The sequence below is a fragment of the Mytilus trossulus genome, chromosome 11, assembly GCF_036588685.1.
Source record: "Mytilus trossulus isolate FHL-02 chromosome 11, PNRI_Mtr1.1.1.hap1, whole genome shotgun sequence".
Lineage (NCBI taxonomy): Eukaryota > Metazoa > Mollusca > Bivalvia > Mytilida > Mytilidae > Mytilus > Mytilus trossulus.
In genome coordinates this window covers 49,579,733-49,599,136 of record NC_086383.1, presented here as the reverse complement: position 1 = coordinate 49,599,136, position 19,404 = coordinate 49,579,733, and the positions used below count along the sequence as shown (strand labels likewise).

At 33.8% G+C, this 19,404-nt stretch overlaps 2 protein-coding genes across 2 annotated transcripts; one reads left to right on the top strand and one right to left on the bottom strand.

Moving 5' to 3' along the window:
- The first annotated feature begins 1,279 nt into the window (after positions 1 to 1,279).
- LOC134690119 (uncharacterized) lies at positions 1,280 to 9,849 on the top strand. Its single transcript, XM_063550091.1, has 2 exons — positions 1,280 to 1,385; positions 8,014 to 9,849. The coding sequence occupies exon 2, from the start codon at positions 8,023 to 8,025 to the stop codon at positions 9,847 to 9,849; it is 1,827 nt and encodes a 608-aa protein (XP_063406161.1). The 5' UTR covers positions 1,280 to 1,385; positions 8,014 to 8,022.
- Positions 9,850 to 15,327: 5,478 nt separating this feature from the next.
- LOC134690118 (uncharacterized) lies at positions 15,328 to 17,184 on the bottom strand. The gene has a single exon (XM_063550090.1). It carries the CDS (start codon positions 17,182 to 17,184, stop codon positions 15,328 to 15,330), a length of 1,857 nt encoding a protein of 618 aa, XP_063406160.1.
- Positions 17,185 to 19,404: the final 2,220 nt, after the last annotated feature.

The window sequence follows — 19,404 nt, the reverse complement described above, 5'->3', positions numbered from 1 at the left end:
ATTAACTTGGCTTCTGCTTACCAATTGCAAACAAAATAACATATCATATATATGTTCCAGCAAATGAGCATTCGGGCAACACATTCATTATACTATGAACTGTTGTCGGTAAAATAGCGGTAAAATAGCCATTTTTATAGAAATGGGCTATTTTGCCGACTTGAATTAAGATATTTTTAATTTAATCAGCGCCTGCAAAATAGATAATTTGCTGGTGTCGGGGACGGAAAATAGCCATTATTTCATCATATGCGGTTGCTGTGCAAATTGATAATTAAACAAAATTTCCTATATATTATATGATAAATTGGACTTCAAGCTTGTGTATTGTTACTTTTGTTAACTAGTGAATCTCAAATCAAGATTCTTTAAAAAAATGTTATAAATAAAGCTGACCGTATATCATGCATATGTGGACTTATGCATATGTGGAATTATTTGTTATTTTGGATATACTAGTAGTTTAATTCATGAATTTTTAATATTACTATTTCTTAAACGTATAAAGAGAGCTTGTAAAATCTTCAAAGTACGATTTTCCTTTTTTTTTCTGTTGCGGCAATCTGATTGCCGCAACAGAAAAAAAAAGGAAAATTGTTGCCTCTGAAAACACCTGGTTCTATTTTCTGTTCTGGTAATTTTTATATCAGTCAATCAATTTGCTGCCATTAAAATTTTTGAAGGTGTGTATCATTACGACAAAATCCGGCAAAGCGGCCAGAATCTTTAAAACAGAAAGTATAGAATTGAGCGAATTCAGATCCTTGTGAGCAAAGCGTGGACACACCGAGTATCTGTACTTCATCAGATTGCGATTGCCAACGTAATCAACCTTGTGGAGTAGGACTGCTTAATTACCCTTCCGGAGCACCCGAGATCATCCAAATTTTTGGTGGGGTTCGTGTTGCTCAGTCTTTTGTTTTCTATGTTGTTTTTTGTGTACTATTATTTGTCTGTTTTCGTTTTTAGCCATGGCGTGGTCAGTTTATTTTCGATTTATGAGTTTGACTGTTCCTCTGGTATCTTTCGCCTCTCTTTTATACCTACACCACACGAACTTGACGAAGATTTACTTTTCGTTTTGGTTTGAATTTTTGACTTATCTGGCCTCTTGTTGCTGCAAAACTTTTATTCGTAAGACTCGATGAACAAAATAATGATACTAGAATTAAACACATTAATTTTTCATCTTTAATTAGATTGTGTACTTCAATGGTTTTCGTTTGCCCGGATGTAACGGTAAAAACTCAATCATCCGTCTAAAGATATCATGAAATATTCGATAGTTACATTTAAAAACCTAACAATATCAGAAAGTTGAATTTTAGATCGATACTTATAAACATATTCAATTGGAAAAAATATGTCATAACCGAAAGTACAAGGTGAGTAGGTAAATAACTAGTTAAATACTTTTTAATTTTAGTATTTTGTGTATAATTCGAAGTTATGTATGACGTCCAGTATACATATTTGTTTAGGGGCCAGCTGAAGGACGCCTCCGGATGCGGGAGTTTCTCGCTTCATTGAAGACCCATTGGTGACCTTCGGTTGTATGTCTGCTCTATGGTCGAGTTGTTGTAGCTTTGACACATTCCCCATTTCCATTCTTAATTTTACTACAGTCGAAAGGAGACTGTGTCAGCGGTGCTCAACGGAAAGCTAAAATTAGAGAGACAGAATGCTATCGAGTTGAATCAACAGTTACACGACAAGGGAAAGGAAAGCACGTAAAAACAAATGTATACACAACACAAGGTGTCAACTGAACATGCTGAAGTCAAATGTCACAGATTTATGTATTACCTAATTCTGATCGATGTAGAAGGTACCACCATGTATAAGTATTTACAACCGATTCCATTGAGTGTGTAATCAAGGGTAATATCTTTGTTAACTAGCTTGCTTGCTAGCTGAACCGTGAAGTCATTACAAGGAAAGGTATACTACCCTCCTTTCGAGGTAGCTTAGTCCTACAGACATATAGATTGATATCTGTCGGACTCGTCTACTCTTATGTACTCTGTTATATCAAGGTATAAATAGGGGGGAAATTGAGACAAGTGCCTGTGAGTTAAGTGGATAGAAGGACATATTCAGTTGTTAAACAAGAAAATGTTCGACAATCAAAAAATGATAGAAGTAACTTTTCCCATTGATATTCAAGAATATTTCAATAACATAATTTCTGCCATGCTTAACCATACCTTTAAATATATGAGCAAAAAAGTATAACTAAAATACCGAACACCAAGGCAAATAGAAACGTTATTGGTAAATTTTATATTGATATTTAAAACTGAAACCATTATGCTATAGAATTGTATTTGCCATAAAAGAAATGTGTTAAGTTTAATAAACGTAAATTTTTACCTCTGCTTTGTGTCGTGAATTCTTATAGACGTATAATTCATATCACCTTAAATGTGACTTGAAAATGAAAAATTCTGCCACAGTATCCAATTGTTTAAATCAAAAAGTTTCATACAGTCTTTTCTCGTTTCTAACAAAACCACTGATGGCCTTAGGCTGTTGTCTGGTCTATGGTCGGGTTGTTGTCTCTTTGACACATTCCCAATTTACATTCTCAATTTTCTTGAATGCATCTCGAATTAAAAAAAAAAGACAAAAAAACAACATGCTTAAATCTATAGATATTCAGTGTGGGCTGCATTGTCTGGACCCTAAATTGTTTAGATTCTTTGAAACGTCTTTTTTCTTTCTGCCGACGACAATTATGGCAACATAATATATATATGGCATACTTTGTGGCAATTCTTTTTTCCAATTCGCCATTTTATTGATTACTTGAACTTGAAGGTTTATCTGTAAACTGTATTGGGATTTTGACACGCATATCCAAATTCATGTTGATCGAATGGCATGTTAGTCTGCAATGATGCTGAAAAAAAAACGAATATGAATGTACGGTGACCTATAGTCGTTAATGTCTGTGTCATTTTGGTCTCTTGTGGACAGTTGTCTCATTTGCAATCATACCTCACCTTCTTCTTTTTTTTTTTTTATATATATATATTTACGTTTATTAGACAGCAAACTTACGAAACACAGATCTCAAACGAAGAGCCGTTAGCGAAGTGAACATTTAACAGCACGTTAAAGTAAAAACACGTTTAATATTTTCTCTGAAAGCAATTAACTAAAACACATCCAAAAGGATGAGGCATGCTAAGAACAATTATTTGGTCTCTAAAATTGCTGAAATAATACAAACTTTCAAAGTTGTGTTAATTGTATTGATAAATTTGCAGGGTTATTTAATCTGGACACCTCATTGCAGAAAACTCACTTATGATTCAATTATGACATTATAAACATACCGACATTGAATACAATGACACATATCTAATTTACATACTAAAGTACATCTATTTACAAAATAGATATGAACTTTCTCTTTATTTTATTTATTCTAACACTTTCGTAAAATTGATCTTTTAGGATAACATCTCTTTTGGGCAAAGACTTTCGTCATATCTTAATATTAATGACGTTTCTCAAAATGAGGCTATTTTGTCAGGTTTTTCTCTCTCAGTTTTGTACGTAATTTTAACATTTTGACCCTTGTGGCCTTCTGGAGTATCTGAGATCAAACCCTGTTTTTGACGGGGTTTGCTTCGCTCAGTCATTAGTTTTCTCTGTAGTGACTTGTGTGTGTCTGTTTTTGTACCATGTCGCTGTCAGTGATTCTTTGACTTATAAATCTTGAAAGTCCATTTGGTCTGAACCGAGTCTTTCTTTTTCAATATCAATTTTCACATTTAAAAAATTACCACATGTGCCTATTTGCCAAGGCTGAAACTTTATCTTGTATGAGACGACCAAAATATAGTTTTAGCTGGTTTATAAGTGATTCTGTTCAGAGGCTGTTTTAATTGTCATCTCAATTGAGTTGCGTCTGGCGTACATACACAATTTAGTCCTGGTATCTATGATGAGTTTATTTACAACCACTGGGTCGATGGCATTGCTGGTGGAGATTTATTTCCCCGAGGGTATAACCAGCCCAGTAGTCAGCACTTTTTGTGCTGACAAGAATTATCATTGATATGGTTATATTTATAAATTAACTGTTTACAAAATTTAGAATTTTTGAAATACTAGGGCTTTTCTACCTCAGACATATATAACCTTAGCTAGATTTGGCAAAACTTTAAGGATTTTTTTAGACCTCAATGCTCTTCAACTTCTTACTTTATTTGGCCTTTTTAACTTTTTTGGATTCGAGCGACACTGATGAGTCTTTTTTAAAGACGAAACGCGCGTCTGGCGTACATACACAATTTAGACCTGGTATCTATGATGAGTTTATTTACAACCACTGGGTCGATGCCACTTTTGGTGGATATTTATTTCCCTGAGGGTAGCACCAGCCCAGTATTCAGCACTTTTTGTGCTGACAAGAATTATCATTGATATGGTTATATTCATAAATAAACATTTGATTCATAGATTACCTTAGCTGTATTTGGCAAATTTTTACAGAATTTTGGTCCTCAATGCTCTTCAACGTTGTACTTATTTGGCTTTTTTAACTTTTTTGGATTCGAACGTCACTGATGAGTTTTTTTTGTAGACGAAACGCGCGTCTGGCGTACATACAAAATTTAGTCCTGATATCTATGATCAGTTTATTGTACTCAACTGGCCATAAGTTAAAATGTGAAGTACCATATGATTTTGCGTTGGCGATCCGTTTTTCGTCTAACTAAAATAACGTACATAAAGTGCTTTGATTGGTCACGTTTCAAATAAACTAGAACAAACTACATAAAATGATACTAGAGTAACCGTTTACATGAATTCCTGATTTTGTATTATTTGGTGTCACACTTTGCGGCACTGGTAGTTCATGGGATTTTGGATTTTGCTAAACTCTGTAGAAAATCACTTTCAACTTTTTTTTCCTACACTAAATTGCAAAAAACAATTGCCAATGTGACCCACCAAATTAGACTATTTACCTAGTTTGTAATAATATGAGCAACACGACGGTGCTATATGTAGAGAAGAATCTGCTGACCCTTCTGGAGCACCTGAGATCACCCAAGTTTTTGGTGGGGTTCGTGTTGTTAGTCTTGTTTTCGATGTTGTGTATTGTGTACTATTATATGTCTGTTTCTCTTTTCTTTGTTAGCCATGGCGTTGTCAGTTTATTTCTGATCTATGAGTTTGACTTCCGTCTGATATCTTTCGCCCCTCTTTTGACAACAAGCACAACATCTAAATCTTCTAAAGATGTGTATTGGTCACAATAACATAAATAATAATAAGGATAAGACATATGTCAAAATACCAAATATTGAAAGCAAACAACAAAAATAAACTCATGTAGAATATAACTTCCAATTGAATTATATGATCTCCAAGTTGTGATTTGAAATCATACCCCGTTAATTCTAAGGACGCCATCACGAGTCGTTTCTACAATCGCGTCCTCTTTTCCCTTAAGGTGACCTAACGAATCATACTTCATACTTATCACCGGTTTGTACCCACATGAGCAACACGATGGGTGCCACATGTGAAACAGGATATGCTTACCCTTTCGGAGAACCTGAGTTAACCCCCGGTTTTCGTGTTGCTCAGTCTAAAGTTTTCTATATTGTGTTCTGTGTACTGTGGTTTTATTTTGGTCTTTTTTCTTGTCATGGCGTTGTCAATATAAAAAAAGAAGATATGGTATGATTCCCAAATGAGACAACTGTCCACAAGAGACTAAAATGACACAGAAATTAACAACTGAGCAAAGCCCATCAGTTTATTTTCGGGCAGTGGCTATTTGACCGGCACCGGCTAAATAGCAAATTTGCTATTTGACCGGCACCGGCAAAATAGCAAATTTGCTATTTAGCCGGCACTGAATAAAACTGTTCGTTGATGTGATTAGTAGAGAACAAAAAAGCTTTATGATAATATAAAATCATTTTATCACAATTTCAAGCATTGAAAATACACGGAGTACAATAAAAAAAAAAAGATTTATTGAAGATGTTCATAAATAAATAGTTTATAACTTTATAATATCAATTAAAAGCATGAAAACACATATCATTACTAAATGTATGTTTTTCTAAAATATTTATAAATCTGTTTTTATTTAGCTGAACATTTTTTGATTGCCTTAATTTCTTGGCGAACAGAACGAGACCTAAAAACTAGTGGTATATTTCAAAAGAGGACTGTTTCAGCATTCTCGAATGATTCACCTGAATATAAATATCAAAAGTTGGTGACACCATATGATTGGGCATATATCATGAAACAGTTTTTACTAAGGTCTGAAGTAAAACTGGAGCAGAAAGAGAGTGGTGATAGAGAAATTATATGGACAACTACAACAAACTGTCATCAGTTTTTAAAAAAAGAGTACCTGAAAAAGCAATTGTGGACCATTTCATAAGAAAAGTTCCAAAAAAATCGGATTTCTTTTCATGATTAAACTGGTTTGTTGGAAGCGATTTAGCAAAATCTTTTGCTAATAACAACATTTTATAACTGAGGATCAAGTTGGAGCAAAACCTGAACTTTAAACTACCTCTTGTTTGGACTTAATTGTAAACATTGATTTAATAAAAATTATTGTCAAAAAGATGCATGGGAAGCTATTAAGAGCGTACATAAAGAGAAATAAAAGAACCCTATGCACATATGATACAGATCTAAAGGAAGCCAGTGTAATGTGTAGTTCCTGTTTGGAGTGGCAACATTTATCTTGTGCTAGATTAAAACAACCGTTCAAAGGCAAAGAATTGGTTTTGTAACAATTGCAGATGTTAAATCATGTACATGTGTCCTTTTGAAATTCATAGCAAACAACTTTTAATATTGTCTTTTTTAATATGTACATGGTTTCACATATTTTTATAGCATGGCAGGATATTTAAACCATAGATTTTACACAGATTTGGCAATCAACTTTTATATAAATATTTTAGAAAAAAAATATATTTAAAAATGTATATATACAAATGTGTTTTCATGCTTTTAATTAATATTATAAAGTTATAAATTATATTCGATTTTTTTTTTTACTGAACTCGGTGTATTTTTAATGCTTGATATTGTGATAAATCATTTATAATTATATAAGCTTATGTATTCTCTACTAATCACATCAATGAACAGTTTTGTTCAGTGCCGGCTAAATAGCAAATTTGCTATTTAGCCGGTGCCGGTCAAATAGCCACTGCCTTATTTTCGAATTGCAAGTGTGGATGTCTCTTTGGTATATATCGCCTCTCTTTTTTATGAATGGTTATTTGTCGTTCACATCGTTCCAGTAACATAACGAATGCCATTGAACCCTTGTGGTTAATTTGCTTATGTTATTATTTGTCTTAACGCAACCAATGATACCACCATGATAGATACAGATGTACGTGTTTTCTAAGAATCAAATTGTATTTCCATCGAGCAATATTCATAACCGCAAAAGTCCTTTTTTTCATTTTATATCTGATTGATTTCCACTGCACTGGAGCGCAAAGCATCCAAGTCTATTTTTTTCGGAACTTAGTAAAGAAATTTAAAATAGAGATCACACGAATCGTGATTTAGATGGGAATCTCGGTAACTAAATTCTACCAACTTTAAGAAAACTTAGTTAAAATAAATAAAATTGTATGGAGGTCTTTTCATAAAAGTATTCTTCACTCCTGTCAGTGGAAAACAATTGACTATTATATAATATCCTGGTACCTTTGATAACTATATAAGCAACAAGTCATTTTGTTATTCGTTTTGTTTTTATTGTACCATATTCTGGTGAGGGGAACAGGCACCCTACATCCACATTTTGTTATATTTTGAACTCCCAAAAACACGACTAATTAAAGGCCAAAAAGTGCAAACAAATGTCTTCATTCAACAGTAGAGAAAACTAATTATTGAGCAACACGAACTTTATAAAATTATTGCTGCGTAACTTTTAAAAATGTTTAGAAACATGATGGAACATTTCATTAGGATTTTATTACTTTACCATTACAGATTAAAGATATGAACAAAACAGACGAAGACCTTTCACTTCATTTTTATCAGCATTTATGTAATATAATTGGGTCAGAGGATGTTGTAAAAACGAGAAGAAAGATATTTTGTGCAATAGATTGTATTGCTCAACATCCAGGCTTTGTTGGTATAAGTAGTGGGAGTAAAGCAGAAGGTTTGGACCTCGAGGGCAGTGATTATGATCAGATGTTTCTTCATGCATTTATGCGTGTGTACGAAAGTATGCTTAACGTATCAATATCTACAAATACAATTCCTTTACTCATGGACATGAATGACACAAAACCAGGGTTTGCTAAGCTTCAACTGTTAAAAAGCAAAATGTACAGACGCTTTCCCATTATATATCAATTTTGTGATATTGAAGAAGGAATAGTAAACTTTTCGAGTAAATTATTTCGGGAGCTTTATTTGCAAGATGGTATGATTATTCATGGACCGTGTCATTCTACAAGCGATCTAACATATGATTCTGCTAGGTGTTTTCATTGTAACGAATGGATAACACCTGCTCATAATTGGATTTACAGATCCAGATCGTCATGGCCCGATAACAAATTAGTCACGGCTGTTGTAAAGCATGGAGTTTTATTTGTTCCCATCGGTTGTAAAGGATCATTGAATGAAGATTTGGAATGGCGGATATCATTTTCAATGGCAGAAAAACAACTTATACATTCCTTTTCTCATACACAGTTATTATGTTACGCGTTAATGAAAATTATCTTAAAAGACACTGTTAAAGAAAAACACGGTGGCCTCATTTGCTCATACTTTCTTAAAACTATAATGCTCTGGTTATGTGAAGAAACAAGTCCTTCTCAGTGGCATTCTCGCAATATAATTCCCTGTTTCACGAGCTGTTTCAGACGACTCATTTATTGTGTAGAACATAACACATGTCTTCATTATTTTATTCCAGAAAACAACCTATTCAAAGACAGATTTACTGGTTTTCAACAAAAGTCTTTACTTATTACATTACATGATATAAGTAGTTCATGGTGGACTTACGTTTTTGATACGGCTACATTCCAGAACTATAGAATAGAAAAAATTGATTCACTCTCATCTTATTTAACAGCGTCAGCACTATCATGCTTATCATACACGCACATGCCGTTTCATACCTTATTTACTTGGAACATCAAACAAACCATCACACATTTAACCAATATAAACGACAAAGAGATGTCGGCATACCTCATTTCACTGAATTCCCTTCAATGGATGCAGTTACCAAACAATAATAACTTACTTACCGGCAGAAACAAGTCTTTATACAAACAATACAAGAAAAGCTTGCATTATTTTAAGGCAGGGCTGATTTGCAACATTATTTCCGCTTGGTCATTGTTAGCATCATTATTTTATAAACAAAAGAGATTCCATGAATGTATAGATGTTTTAAACTACTGTTTGTCCAAATGTACTCCTGATAAAATTAAGCTACATAGTGACAATGATTTAAGCGAACAGACTATTTTTCGTAAAATGAAAGATGCAATTGGATTATTATCAACTTGTAAACATTTATTAATTGAAAGTGTGCAGTTTCACGCGCCGTTTTGTTTACTGCCTGTAGAACTGACCCCTGTGTTTGAACTTTTTAATGAAGTTTTCCTAATGTTCCCTCCTGTTGTTTATTTACAAATATTACTGTTCTTATGCTTACATCATCTAGGAGACAGTAGAGGCAAAAGATATTCACTTCGAGAATTGGAACTAACAGTTCGAGAATTATATTTTATTGAGAACGAGTCGTACTTCCAAATTGCAAAGACCTGTTTACACATTGCTAAATGTATGATGTAATCGTTGAGTCATTAAAACAAATGTACATCCCTATGATTGTTATATCTTCACTCAATAATGGCGAACAAATAAAGAGTAAAATAATAATCCCGGTATCTCTTGATTGCCTATGATAAAAAAAGTTAGATGATAACATGGTATGAAAAAGAGAGCCGAAAGATACCAATTGAATATTTACACTCCAAAAAAGTCAACCACAAACTGAATTTGACTGACTATGCGGGATGGGCTTTGCTCATTGTTGATGGCCGTACGATGACCTGTAGTTGTTAATTGCTGTGTCATTTTGATCTCTTGTGGAGAGTTGTCTCATTTGCAATCATACCACATCTTTCATTATATATATTGACAATGTAATAGCAAACAACAAAAAATGTCGAAAATACAAACACGAGCAATACGAACACCACAAAACACATAGGTGATCTGAGGTGCTCTTGAAGGGAAAACAGAACCTGCTCCACATGTGGCATCCGTCATGTTACATCATACACACTGGATGTCAAGTCTAATTCGGTAGCTTACATTCGAGGACGGGGTTGTGGTTACAAGTTTTGAACATATCAGTCGTCATCTGTCAAACAGATATTCCATAACGGTCAACCAACTCGTAATGTCGTCCTTAAATTTTTCGAAGGGATGAAGACGTTAATCGTCTCTAGTGTACTTAACAAATTTACCAGCTTATATTAAGTTGTCAGCACTTCTGTGTTGACAGGATTTATCATTGATATGATTATAATAAATAGCTATAAATTTACTGTTCACAAAACTTTTTCTAAACACTAAGGATTTTCCAACCTAGGAATAGATTACCATAGCTGTATTTGTCTAAACTTTTCGTAATTTGGGTCCTCAACGCCCTTCAACCTTACTTGAAAACACCCGCAAAATCGCGGGGTCATATACAGCTTGTCAACTGTTGTAGGACGAATTTTTGTAAAAGATATTATGACTGGAGAATTTCATATATGGTAGCAAAACCCCTGTCTATTTTTTCCAAAGTCCGTTATGTGTTTCCTTTCTGTTAAATCACTGAATTATTTTTCGTGTTTCTGGCCTTATACCACAATTATTCTTCCCCTTTGCTACAGTGCATTTTTTGGGAAAAGTCAAATTAAATTAAAAATTTGCACCGCTTCAAACATGAAATATTTGAACTGTTTATAGACCATTATTATTCTAATAAAATGTGCTTCTAGGACAATCCATCAGTGCTTTTCCTTTTGAGAGTCCTATTAACATGCCAATGGTAGGATTTAAATCTCGTATAAATGACTATAAGGAATCTGATGTACAGTAGTTGTCGTTTGTTTATGTAATATATACGTGTTTCTCGTTTCTCGTTTTGTTTATATAGAATAGACCGTTGGTTTTCCCGTTTGAATGGTTTTACACTAGTAATTTTGGGGTCCTTTATAGCTTGTTGTTTGGTGTGAGCCAAGGCTCCGTGTTGAAGCCGTACTTTAACCTATAATGGTTTAATTTTTAAATTGTTATTTGGATGGAGAGTTGTCTCATTGGCACTCACACCACATCTTCCTATATCTATAAGGCTCATTTGAGGGGTAGTCTGAGGGGCCCTGACTCCGAAATCCTTGGCTTTAAAACATGAAATCCCGAGGTGCGTGTTTTAATGAAATTCATATCCCGACATCCCGAAATTAAAAAGAAAATATTCCCACAACCCGTAAAGATCAGTCCCGAAATCCCTAGCTTAAAAACACCCGATCACGACGTCCCGAATAAGTCCTACCTCCATCTAATCTCTACCTTACTTTCATGTTGGCCAAACACTACTCTCACTTTCAACAATAAATTTGTATGCCCAATGTATTGGAATTATGTTTTCTAGTCTGCTCGTGTGTTCGGTCGTTCGTCCGTCCTTCTGTCCGGCTTCAGGTTAATGTTTTCACTTTCAACAATTAATTTTTATGCCCCATTTATGGTTATTATGTTTTCTTGTCTGCTCGTCCGTTCGTTTGTTCGTCCGTCCGGCTTTCCCGCTTCAGGTTAAAGTTTTTGTCGAGGTAGTTTTTGATGAAGTTGAAGTCCAACCAACTCAAACCTTAGTAAATATTTTTCCTATGATAGGATCTTTTTAATTTTCATGCCGAATTAGAGATTTTACCCCATTTCACTGTCCACTAAACATAGTAAATGATAGTGCCGATGTGGCATCCGTATACTATGGACACATTCTTGTTTCAACATGTTTTACTTATTTCAATATATATGCAATTGGTATGACCCCTGAGATATTAAATATTTCAGAAAAAAAGTAGACCGAGATCTATATATTATAGTAGTATAATCGTAGTTCACGGGTGGATAAACGCGAAAACATTATTGTCCAAAAGGAGGTATAATGGTTGTGGTTCTTGCGATCTAAAAAACATGATATGGAGAACGCTCTGAATGTCTTATTAATTTTTCAATTTTGTAATTTATAATACGATTGGTTGTTCTTGTGCATGTTTAAACCCGGAAGTCTTATCTATGATTAAAAGTCAGTATTGAAACAATATCCGGACACCTATTTTGTCGTTTTTCTCCCAAAATAACTCAATCTGAATAATCATAAGAATGGATGGCTTATGCGACTATGCATGCTTCCTAAAGAACACAGAGACATGATGATCAACTTATTATGGAAGGAAGAGAAGCGACACACAAAATGAGGTCTTCTCGTTTAATAGTATAAATACTTTATTTGGTATATTTTTTCGAGCGTCATTAGGGAATCTTTTCTAAACGAAACGTGAATATGGTGTAAAATTCTAATCCTTGTATATATGAAGAGTTCATTAACGGTATAATGCCAAATAATAAGAAAACACGCATAGTTCCCCCCAAAAAGACAAAAACATCATTCACTGCTGATTGACGGTAAATCCCGAGGGAATCAACAGCTCTGTAATTAGTGCTTCGGTACTGAAATGATTTATGAAAGAAGGTTCGTGTACCTTCTATAAACAAATCCGAAAAAATATTAAGGTTCGAACTTCAATAGTCAAAGTTGTCCCAAGTAAATAGCACATGTTACAGCCGATTGAATTGCTTGTGTAGGTAAATGTAGTATCTTTGTTAGCTTGCTTGCTAGCTGAACCGTGAGGGAATGTTAGGTTGGGTAAACTACCTTCCTTTAAGAGCAGACAAGTCCGACAGATAACCAATCTTCGAAAGGATGGTAATATTCTTTACCTTATAATTACTTCACGGTTCAGCTAGGAAGCAAGCTAACCGAAGATATTACCTTTACATACACAATCAATGCAATCATCTGTAAATATTTGACAACACATTTACCTGAGTGTGTAGGTAAATGTGATATTCTTGACTACTTTGATTGCTAGCTGAACCATGCAACCATTATTAGCTTAAGTTTTATCATCCTTTGGGCGGAGACAATAGTCAATAGTCAAGCCCAATCAAAAGTATACTATATCATGTACAATGTAAATAATCTGTATGAAACCAGTTTCACAAGTCAATTGAAAAATATATTTTCAATCTAGATATTAAATCTGGTGTAAATTTAACTTATCAAACACATCTTCAACATGCTTGTGAATTAGTGTAAAAATGTTCCTATTTTTGATTAATTCTTTGTTTTACTGTTGGTTGCCCCTAAAGGATAGTACTAATATTAATTACAGTTTCATTACGGCCGATTTCTATGAATTTATTGCACAACAGGGCCATTTTCAAAACATCTGTCAATCTTTCTTTATATGATGTTCTTTCACTAAATAATTCAAAATTTGGTGACTATATGTGGAACGCATCTATCCCATCGAACTAGAGATAAAGGATACTACAGATACAGTTAAGTCGGCCTCATATCTTGACTTACATACAGAAATTGACAATGAGGGGCGGTTGAAAACAAAACTTTACGACAAAAGAGATGATTTTAGCTTTCCAATTGTAAAATTTTCGTTTCTAAGTTGCAACATTACAGCAGCACCTGCATACGGGTATATATCTCCCAACTTGAATTGATACAATATTCCCGTGCTTGCATTTTCTATCATGATTTTCTTTAAGAGGGTTGCTGCTCACAAGGAAACTATTAAACCAAGAGTTCCAAATGGTGAAAATTAAACCATCCCTTCGTAAATTTTACGGACGCCATTACGAGTTGGTTGATTTACTTCACCATTCAGAACTCTTGGTTTTCTAGCTTCTTGAGATCAGCAACCATCTATCAAGGAAAGTTTTTTCTATCTGTATTTGTTGTATCCTTATCTCTAAAATCTTTATAGCGGTGAGTCTGTCCAATAAGCTCAATATAGATACCAGGCTTAACATTTTGTACAACAGATGCATGTTTCCTCTACAAATGACGTCACGGGAATTACCTCAGTAAACTATATATGTCACAGTCTTTGGAAAACCAATATCATCTACTCAGCTATGAATGTCCCCGACATGACACTAATGAAAAATAATTCAAACGAAAAGACCAAAGAACTGATTTCTAACACAACAATAAACTAAAAACAAATGTTTTATACATCAACCGATGGCAACAACTGCATTGCAGGCTCCTGAGTATGAACAGACCCATATACAATGTGTCAGTGTTTATTTGTTTATTGATGGTTCACCCTCACCTTACCCAATACAAGATCAATAAAAACTGATTTAAGTCATGAATTATATTATGTTTATAATGTTGAAGATTACAAATTGCAGACCTGAATAAGCCACTACACTGGTGTTAGTTAAATTTCCTATTTCAATGGTCAACAATATGCTTCTTCTCGAAATAGTATTAACATTATTAAATATGTTTTATACACGTGAGAGGTTTAGCTATCTATAAATCTAGGTTTAATCCACTACATTGTACATTAGAAAATACCTGTACCAAGTCAGGAATATGACAGTTGTTATCCATTCGTTTGAGTTTTGCATTTGATTAAGGACTTTCCGTTTTTAATTTTCCTTGGAGTTCAGTTTTTTTGTGATATTACTCTTATGTCAATCTATCTGAGCATTGTGATTGCACAATAAGTGCAGCATATACTGCACGTATTTTTTCAATCTGATGGATTAGTCATGCATGTAGAAAAATATAAAATAGTTAAACATATGGATGAAAATAGATTTCAGAATTTCATGTTCACTACATGATAAAATCTCGAATATGCCTTAGGTTTATAAAGATAGCAGAAACAGGAGACGGTCATCATACATACTTAAATTTATTTCTAAATATTTTGATGAAAGTACTATTGTTATCTATGTATGTGATTTTTGGTCAGTATTAGAAAGTGGTGAACATTCTAAAAAGGCTATCTCTATCCCTACGGCCAATGAAATTCTGCCGTTTAACCTTTATGTGTTTCCTTTTGCTATTACTTCTATAACTTCCAGGAGTTTGCTGATCCAATGTACGTGTAAGCATATATTTGTTCTACACGGAATACTTATCTATTAAACATACAAACATGTTTATGAATTAAACTATTACATTATACTTTCAACAATACTACGGCATTGTTTTGCCACTTCTAACACTATCGTATTATTTGGAACCATAAGATATCTTTCTCGAATCGTTAGGCCCAGATCTTGAAGCGCTGTTTGTTTTCCTCTATTATCTTTAAGATGATGTGAGCACAAAAACGCTAACGTATTCAAATAGACAACAGGTGGAATAAACACATCACCACGGTCGGGTTCAATCAAAGACATTAGTTCTACTGGTAATAGATTAAATGGACTGGGAAACCGCAAATCTTCAATAATAAAATGTTTACACGTGGTTAAAAATCCAGCTATGTTTTTTATTTTTTGGAAAAATGTTTGTTCCATCAAAGTAACGCCTAAGCGCAACACAATTTTATCAGGAGTACAATTTGACAAAGTGTAGTTTATGATATCTATACATTCGTTGAATCTCTTGTGTTTATAAAATAACGATGCTAACAATGACCATCCGGAAGTAGCATTGCAGTGTAGTCCTGCTTTGAAGTATTTCAAGCTTGTCTGGTATTGCGAATATATGAATTTGTTACTGTCTGTTAAACAACGTAAATTGATCATTATAAGTTTAATGCGTCCCAATTGCTTTTCTTGTTTGTCATTGTTCATTAAGTGTATTAACTCATTAAAAATCAATGACTTCATGTATGTAGAAAGGTCGTTGTCTTTGATTTTAAGAAAAAGAGTAATGTTAACAAGGCAGTCGGAATACCTATACACAAATGTGTTTAATATTAAACACGAAAGAGCTGATACTTTTAAATAAGCAGAGGATGAAACTCTTTGTTTTGCTATAAAACTTTGAAATGTATCCGTATGAAACACGTTTGTCCATAGTGAATGGTATATTTCATGTAGCGTATCAAGTAAACATTTATGTTGGTAATCAGTAAATCGACATTCGAATAGGTTGTATTCTGGTATAAAATAATGAAGACAAGTTTTATATTGAACACAGTAAATCAGTCGTTTTATACAGTTGATAAAACAGGGAATCATATTCACAGGCTGCCATTTTGAAGGACTTGATTCTTCACTTATCCAGAACATTATTGTTTTAAGAAAATAAGAACAGATTAGATCACCGTGTTTTGTCTTTATAATGTCTTTCAAAATTATTTTCATTAATGCATAACATAATAACTGTGTATGGGAAAAGGAAAAAATAAGTTGTTTCTCTGCCATTGAAAACGATATCCGAAATTCGTAATCTTCATTCGACGATCCTTTACAGCCGACAGGGACAAATAAAACTCCGTACTGGACAATAGATGAAACTAATTTGTAATCGGGCCAAGACGATCTGGGTCTGTAAATCCACTGTTCAGCCTGTTTTATCCATTCTTTACATCTAAAACAATGTGCAAAGTCATATAATCCATCTAGTGTAGATTGACATGGTCCATGAATAATCATTTCATTTGTCAAATTATGCTCCCGAAAAAGTTTACTTGAAAAGTATGCTTTCCCTTCTTCAATCTCACAAAATTTGTCTCCTCTAGCACGAGACATGTTATACATCTTAAGCTTCGTAAACCCCGGTTTAGTGTTACTGCTGTCCATAATTATCGGTATTCTATTTGAGGACGTTGACACATTTTTTGTAGTATTGTAAACACGATACGACACACAAACGTACATTTGATCGTAATCACTGTCTTTGAGGTCTAAGCCTTCTGCTTTACTCCCACTACTTATCATTATGTGGGAAGAATTTGGAGTACCAAACTCGATTGCGTAAAATATATTTCTTCTTGTTTTTACAACGTCCTCTGATCCAATAATATTATTCAAATATTGGTAAAACTGAAGAGAAAGTGTTTCATCTATTTTGCTCATATCTTATGGAAGCTGAAATTGATAAAGAAGATTTACTATTCATACAAATTTTTCATCGTTTTTCAACTCGTATTAATTATTCTTAGGTTTTCTGTACATTGCTTTGACAATGCCGGTTGTCTTAAGACAAGAAAACTCGGAAGCAAAGTCTAAAAATTGAATGATCCAAGGAAGCTGTCTCGTTCATCTAGATATATACCCAATTGAGACAAATGACAACTTGCCAATCTAATTTGTTTTAAACTCTTTATGCTCGATAGAATCCGGCAATTCCGATCCTGTACTGTACTTTTATCAGAATTATATTATTGCAATATCAAATAAAATGTAGTTCACCCGACTAAGAAGGGAATGCCATATTTTAAAACTAGCCGGAGTGGAAAAAAATGATTTTTATCAAGAGAGGGACGAAAGATATCAAAGGGACAGTCAAACTCATAAATCCAAACATGTCTGGTGATGAGGGGACACCTGCCCTATCAGACGACACCGTGTCCATGGTGACGTCTGTTTCGGACCTTTTTATATCAACATGATCAAAGACTCGACCTACAGAATATCATTCCTGCAAAGTTCAGTTAACTTTCCGAGAGTCCCATAGAACTTAAATAGACCCAAATAACATGAATATATTGAAAACCTTGAACTTTGGGTAGAGTTGTTTGAAAATATTTAGACTTTGAAATCTAGCTGAGTAAACATTTAAAACCACTGACAAATATAATTATTGGTATCTTTATAAGAAAAATAAAAAGAAAAAAAGATAAAAATTCGGAAATCCCAACGGGTTTGATTGCACCATTGTATCAAAACTGACCTGGGTATGGCATATGATGACTGCGGGAGGAAAAGTACTTCAAAGAACATTTCCAAACATCTTTCATATGAAGTTGAACTTATCTAAAACCTTTAACTTTGTGAAGAATTGTTAAAAAAAACATTAAGACTTTGTTTAGAGCGCAGTAGACATTTTAAAAATAAATATAAGAAGATGTGATATGAGTTCCAATGAGACAACTCTCCAACTAAGTCCCAATTTGTAAAGGTAAACCATTATATGTCAAAATAAGGCCTTCCACATCGGGCTCAAATCACACAGCAAGCTATAAAGGGCCCCAAAAACTACTAGTGTAAAACCATTCAAACAGGAAAAACGAAAAACGAGAAACAATTATGAACCACAACAACAAACGACAACCACTGAACATTAGGTTCCTGACTTAGGACAGGTGCAAACAAATCGTTTGAATAGGCGCCAAACTTCACCCTACCCAAAATTGCTTGCGGTTGCCATGTCAGATACGAAAAAAGAAGGTCAGGTTTTCAATGTTTTAGATTTTAGAGGAGTTAGTAAAATGTGTGTAAATGGGCAAATGACGGACGATATGTGATGCAATGGCTCACTCATACTTGTTCAAGGGCAAATTGAAAAAAAAGGTTGAATATGTTTTATATACTTGAAAGTCTAAGATTTACTACAATACACTTGAACATTGACTTTCTTTTAAAAGAAATCCTTTTTCTTATCAAAATCTTTAGAAATGTACTTTTATTGCATTATTGGCTTCCAGTACTTAATTCACCGATAGCTTTTCCGAATGCAGTAATCGTAACCACGACATATTTAGTTAGTTCCTCGTCAACCACAAATCGCAAGTGCGAGGGATAAAAACGTGCTGAAATAAACGAGATGCAAACGTTGAATTCAAACAGTGAAAATTGATTCTGAAAAAACACCACATTATATACACCAAATCACTTCACAACTGTTAACAATTTTATTATCAAATGAAAACGCATGGAAACTATTTATCAGATAATGAACATCGCTCACTGCATCTCTATCATTTCACTTATTTTTTACATGTTACATGATACTCTGTTGAATGTTTATTAACGTCACAATGATAAAAACCTGGAATGATTGTATTTTGTTGATTATAGGTTATGGATCTGTTAAAAATATAAACAAAAATCGTGTAGTTAAGTTGTTTCGATATGTAAATAGCATGCGTTTGGTTCCGGCTAGGGAAGAACGCAGATTAAAGAGTGTTGTGCTAATATTTAGAGTTATTATGAATATAGAACGTGTTTTCAGTCGTGTATCACATTCACTAGCGATCAAACTGATGGATCTGCGTATAGTTGTCACTTGTTTAGACTTACTTTTCAAATACTACTATAGTATGAATTCATTTATTTTCGTGCGTATTAATTTTC

Bases quoted from the DNA above. Each gene is read 5' to 3' on its own strand.
- LOC134690119 (XM_063550091.1), top strand. From the start codon at position 8,023: ATGAACAAAACAGACGAAGACCTTTCACTTCATTTTTATCAGCATTTA.
- LOC134690118 (XM_063550090.1), bottom strand. From the start codon at position 17,184: ATGAGCAAAATAGATGAAACACTTTCTCTTCAGTTTTACCAATATTTG.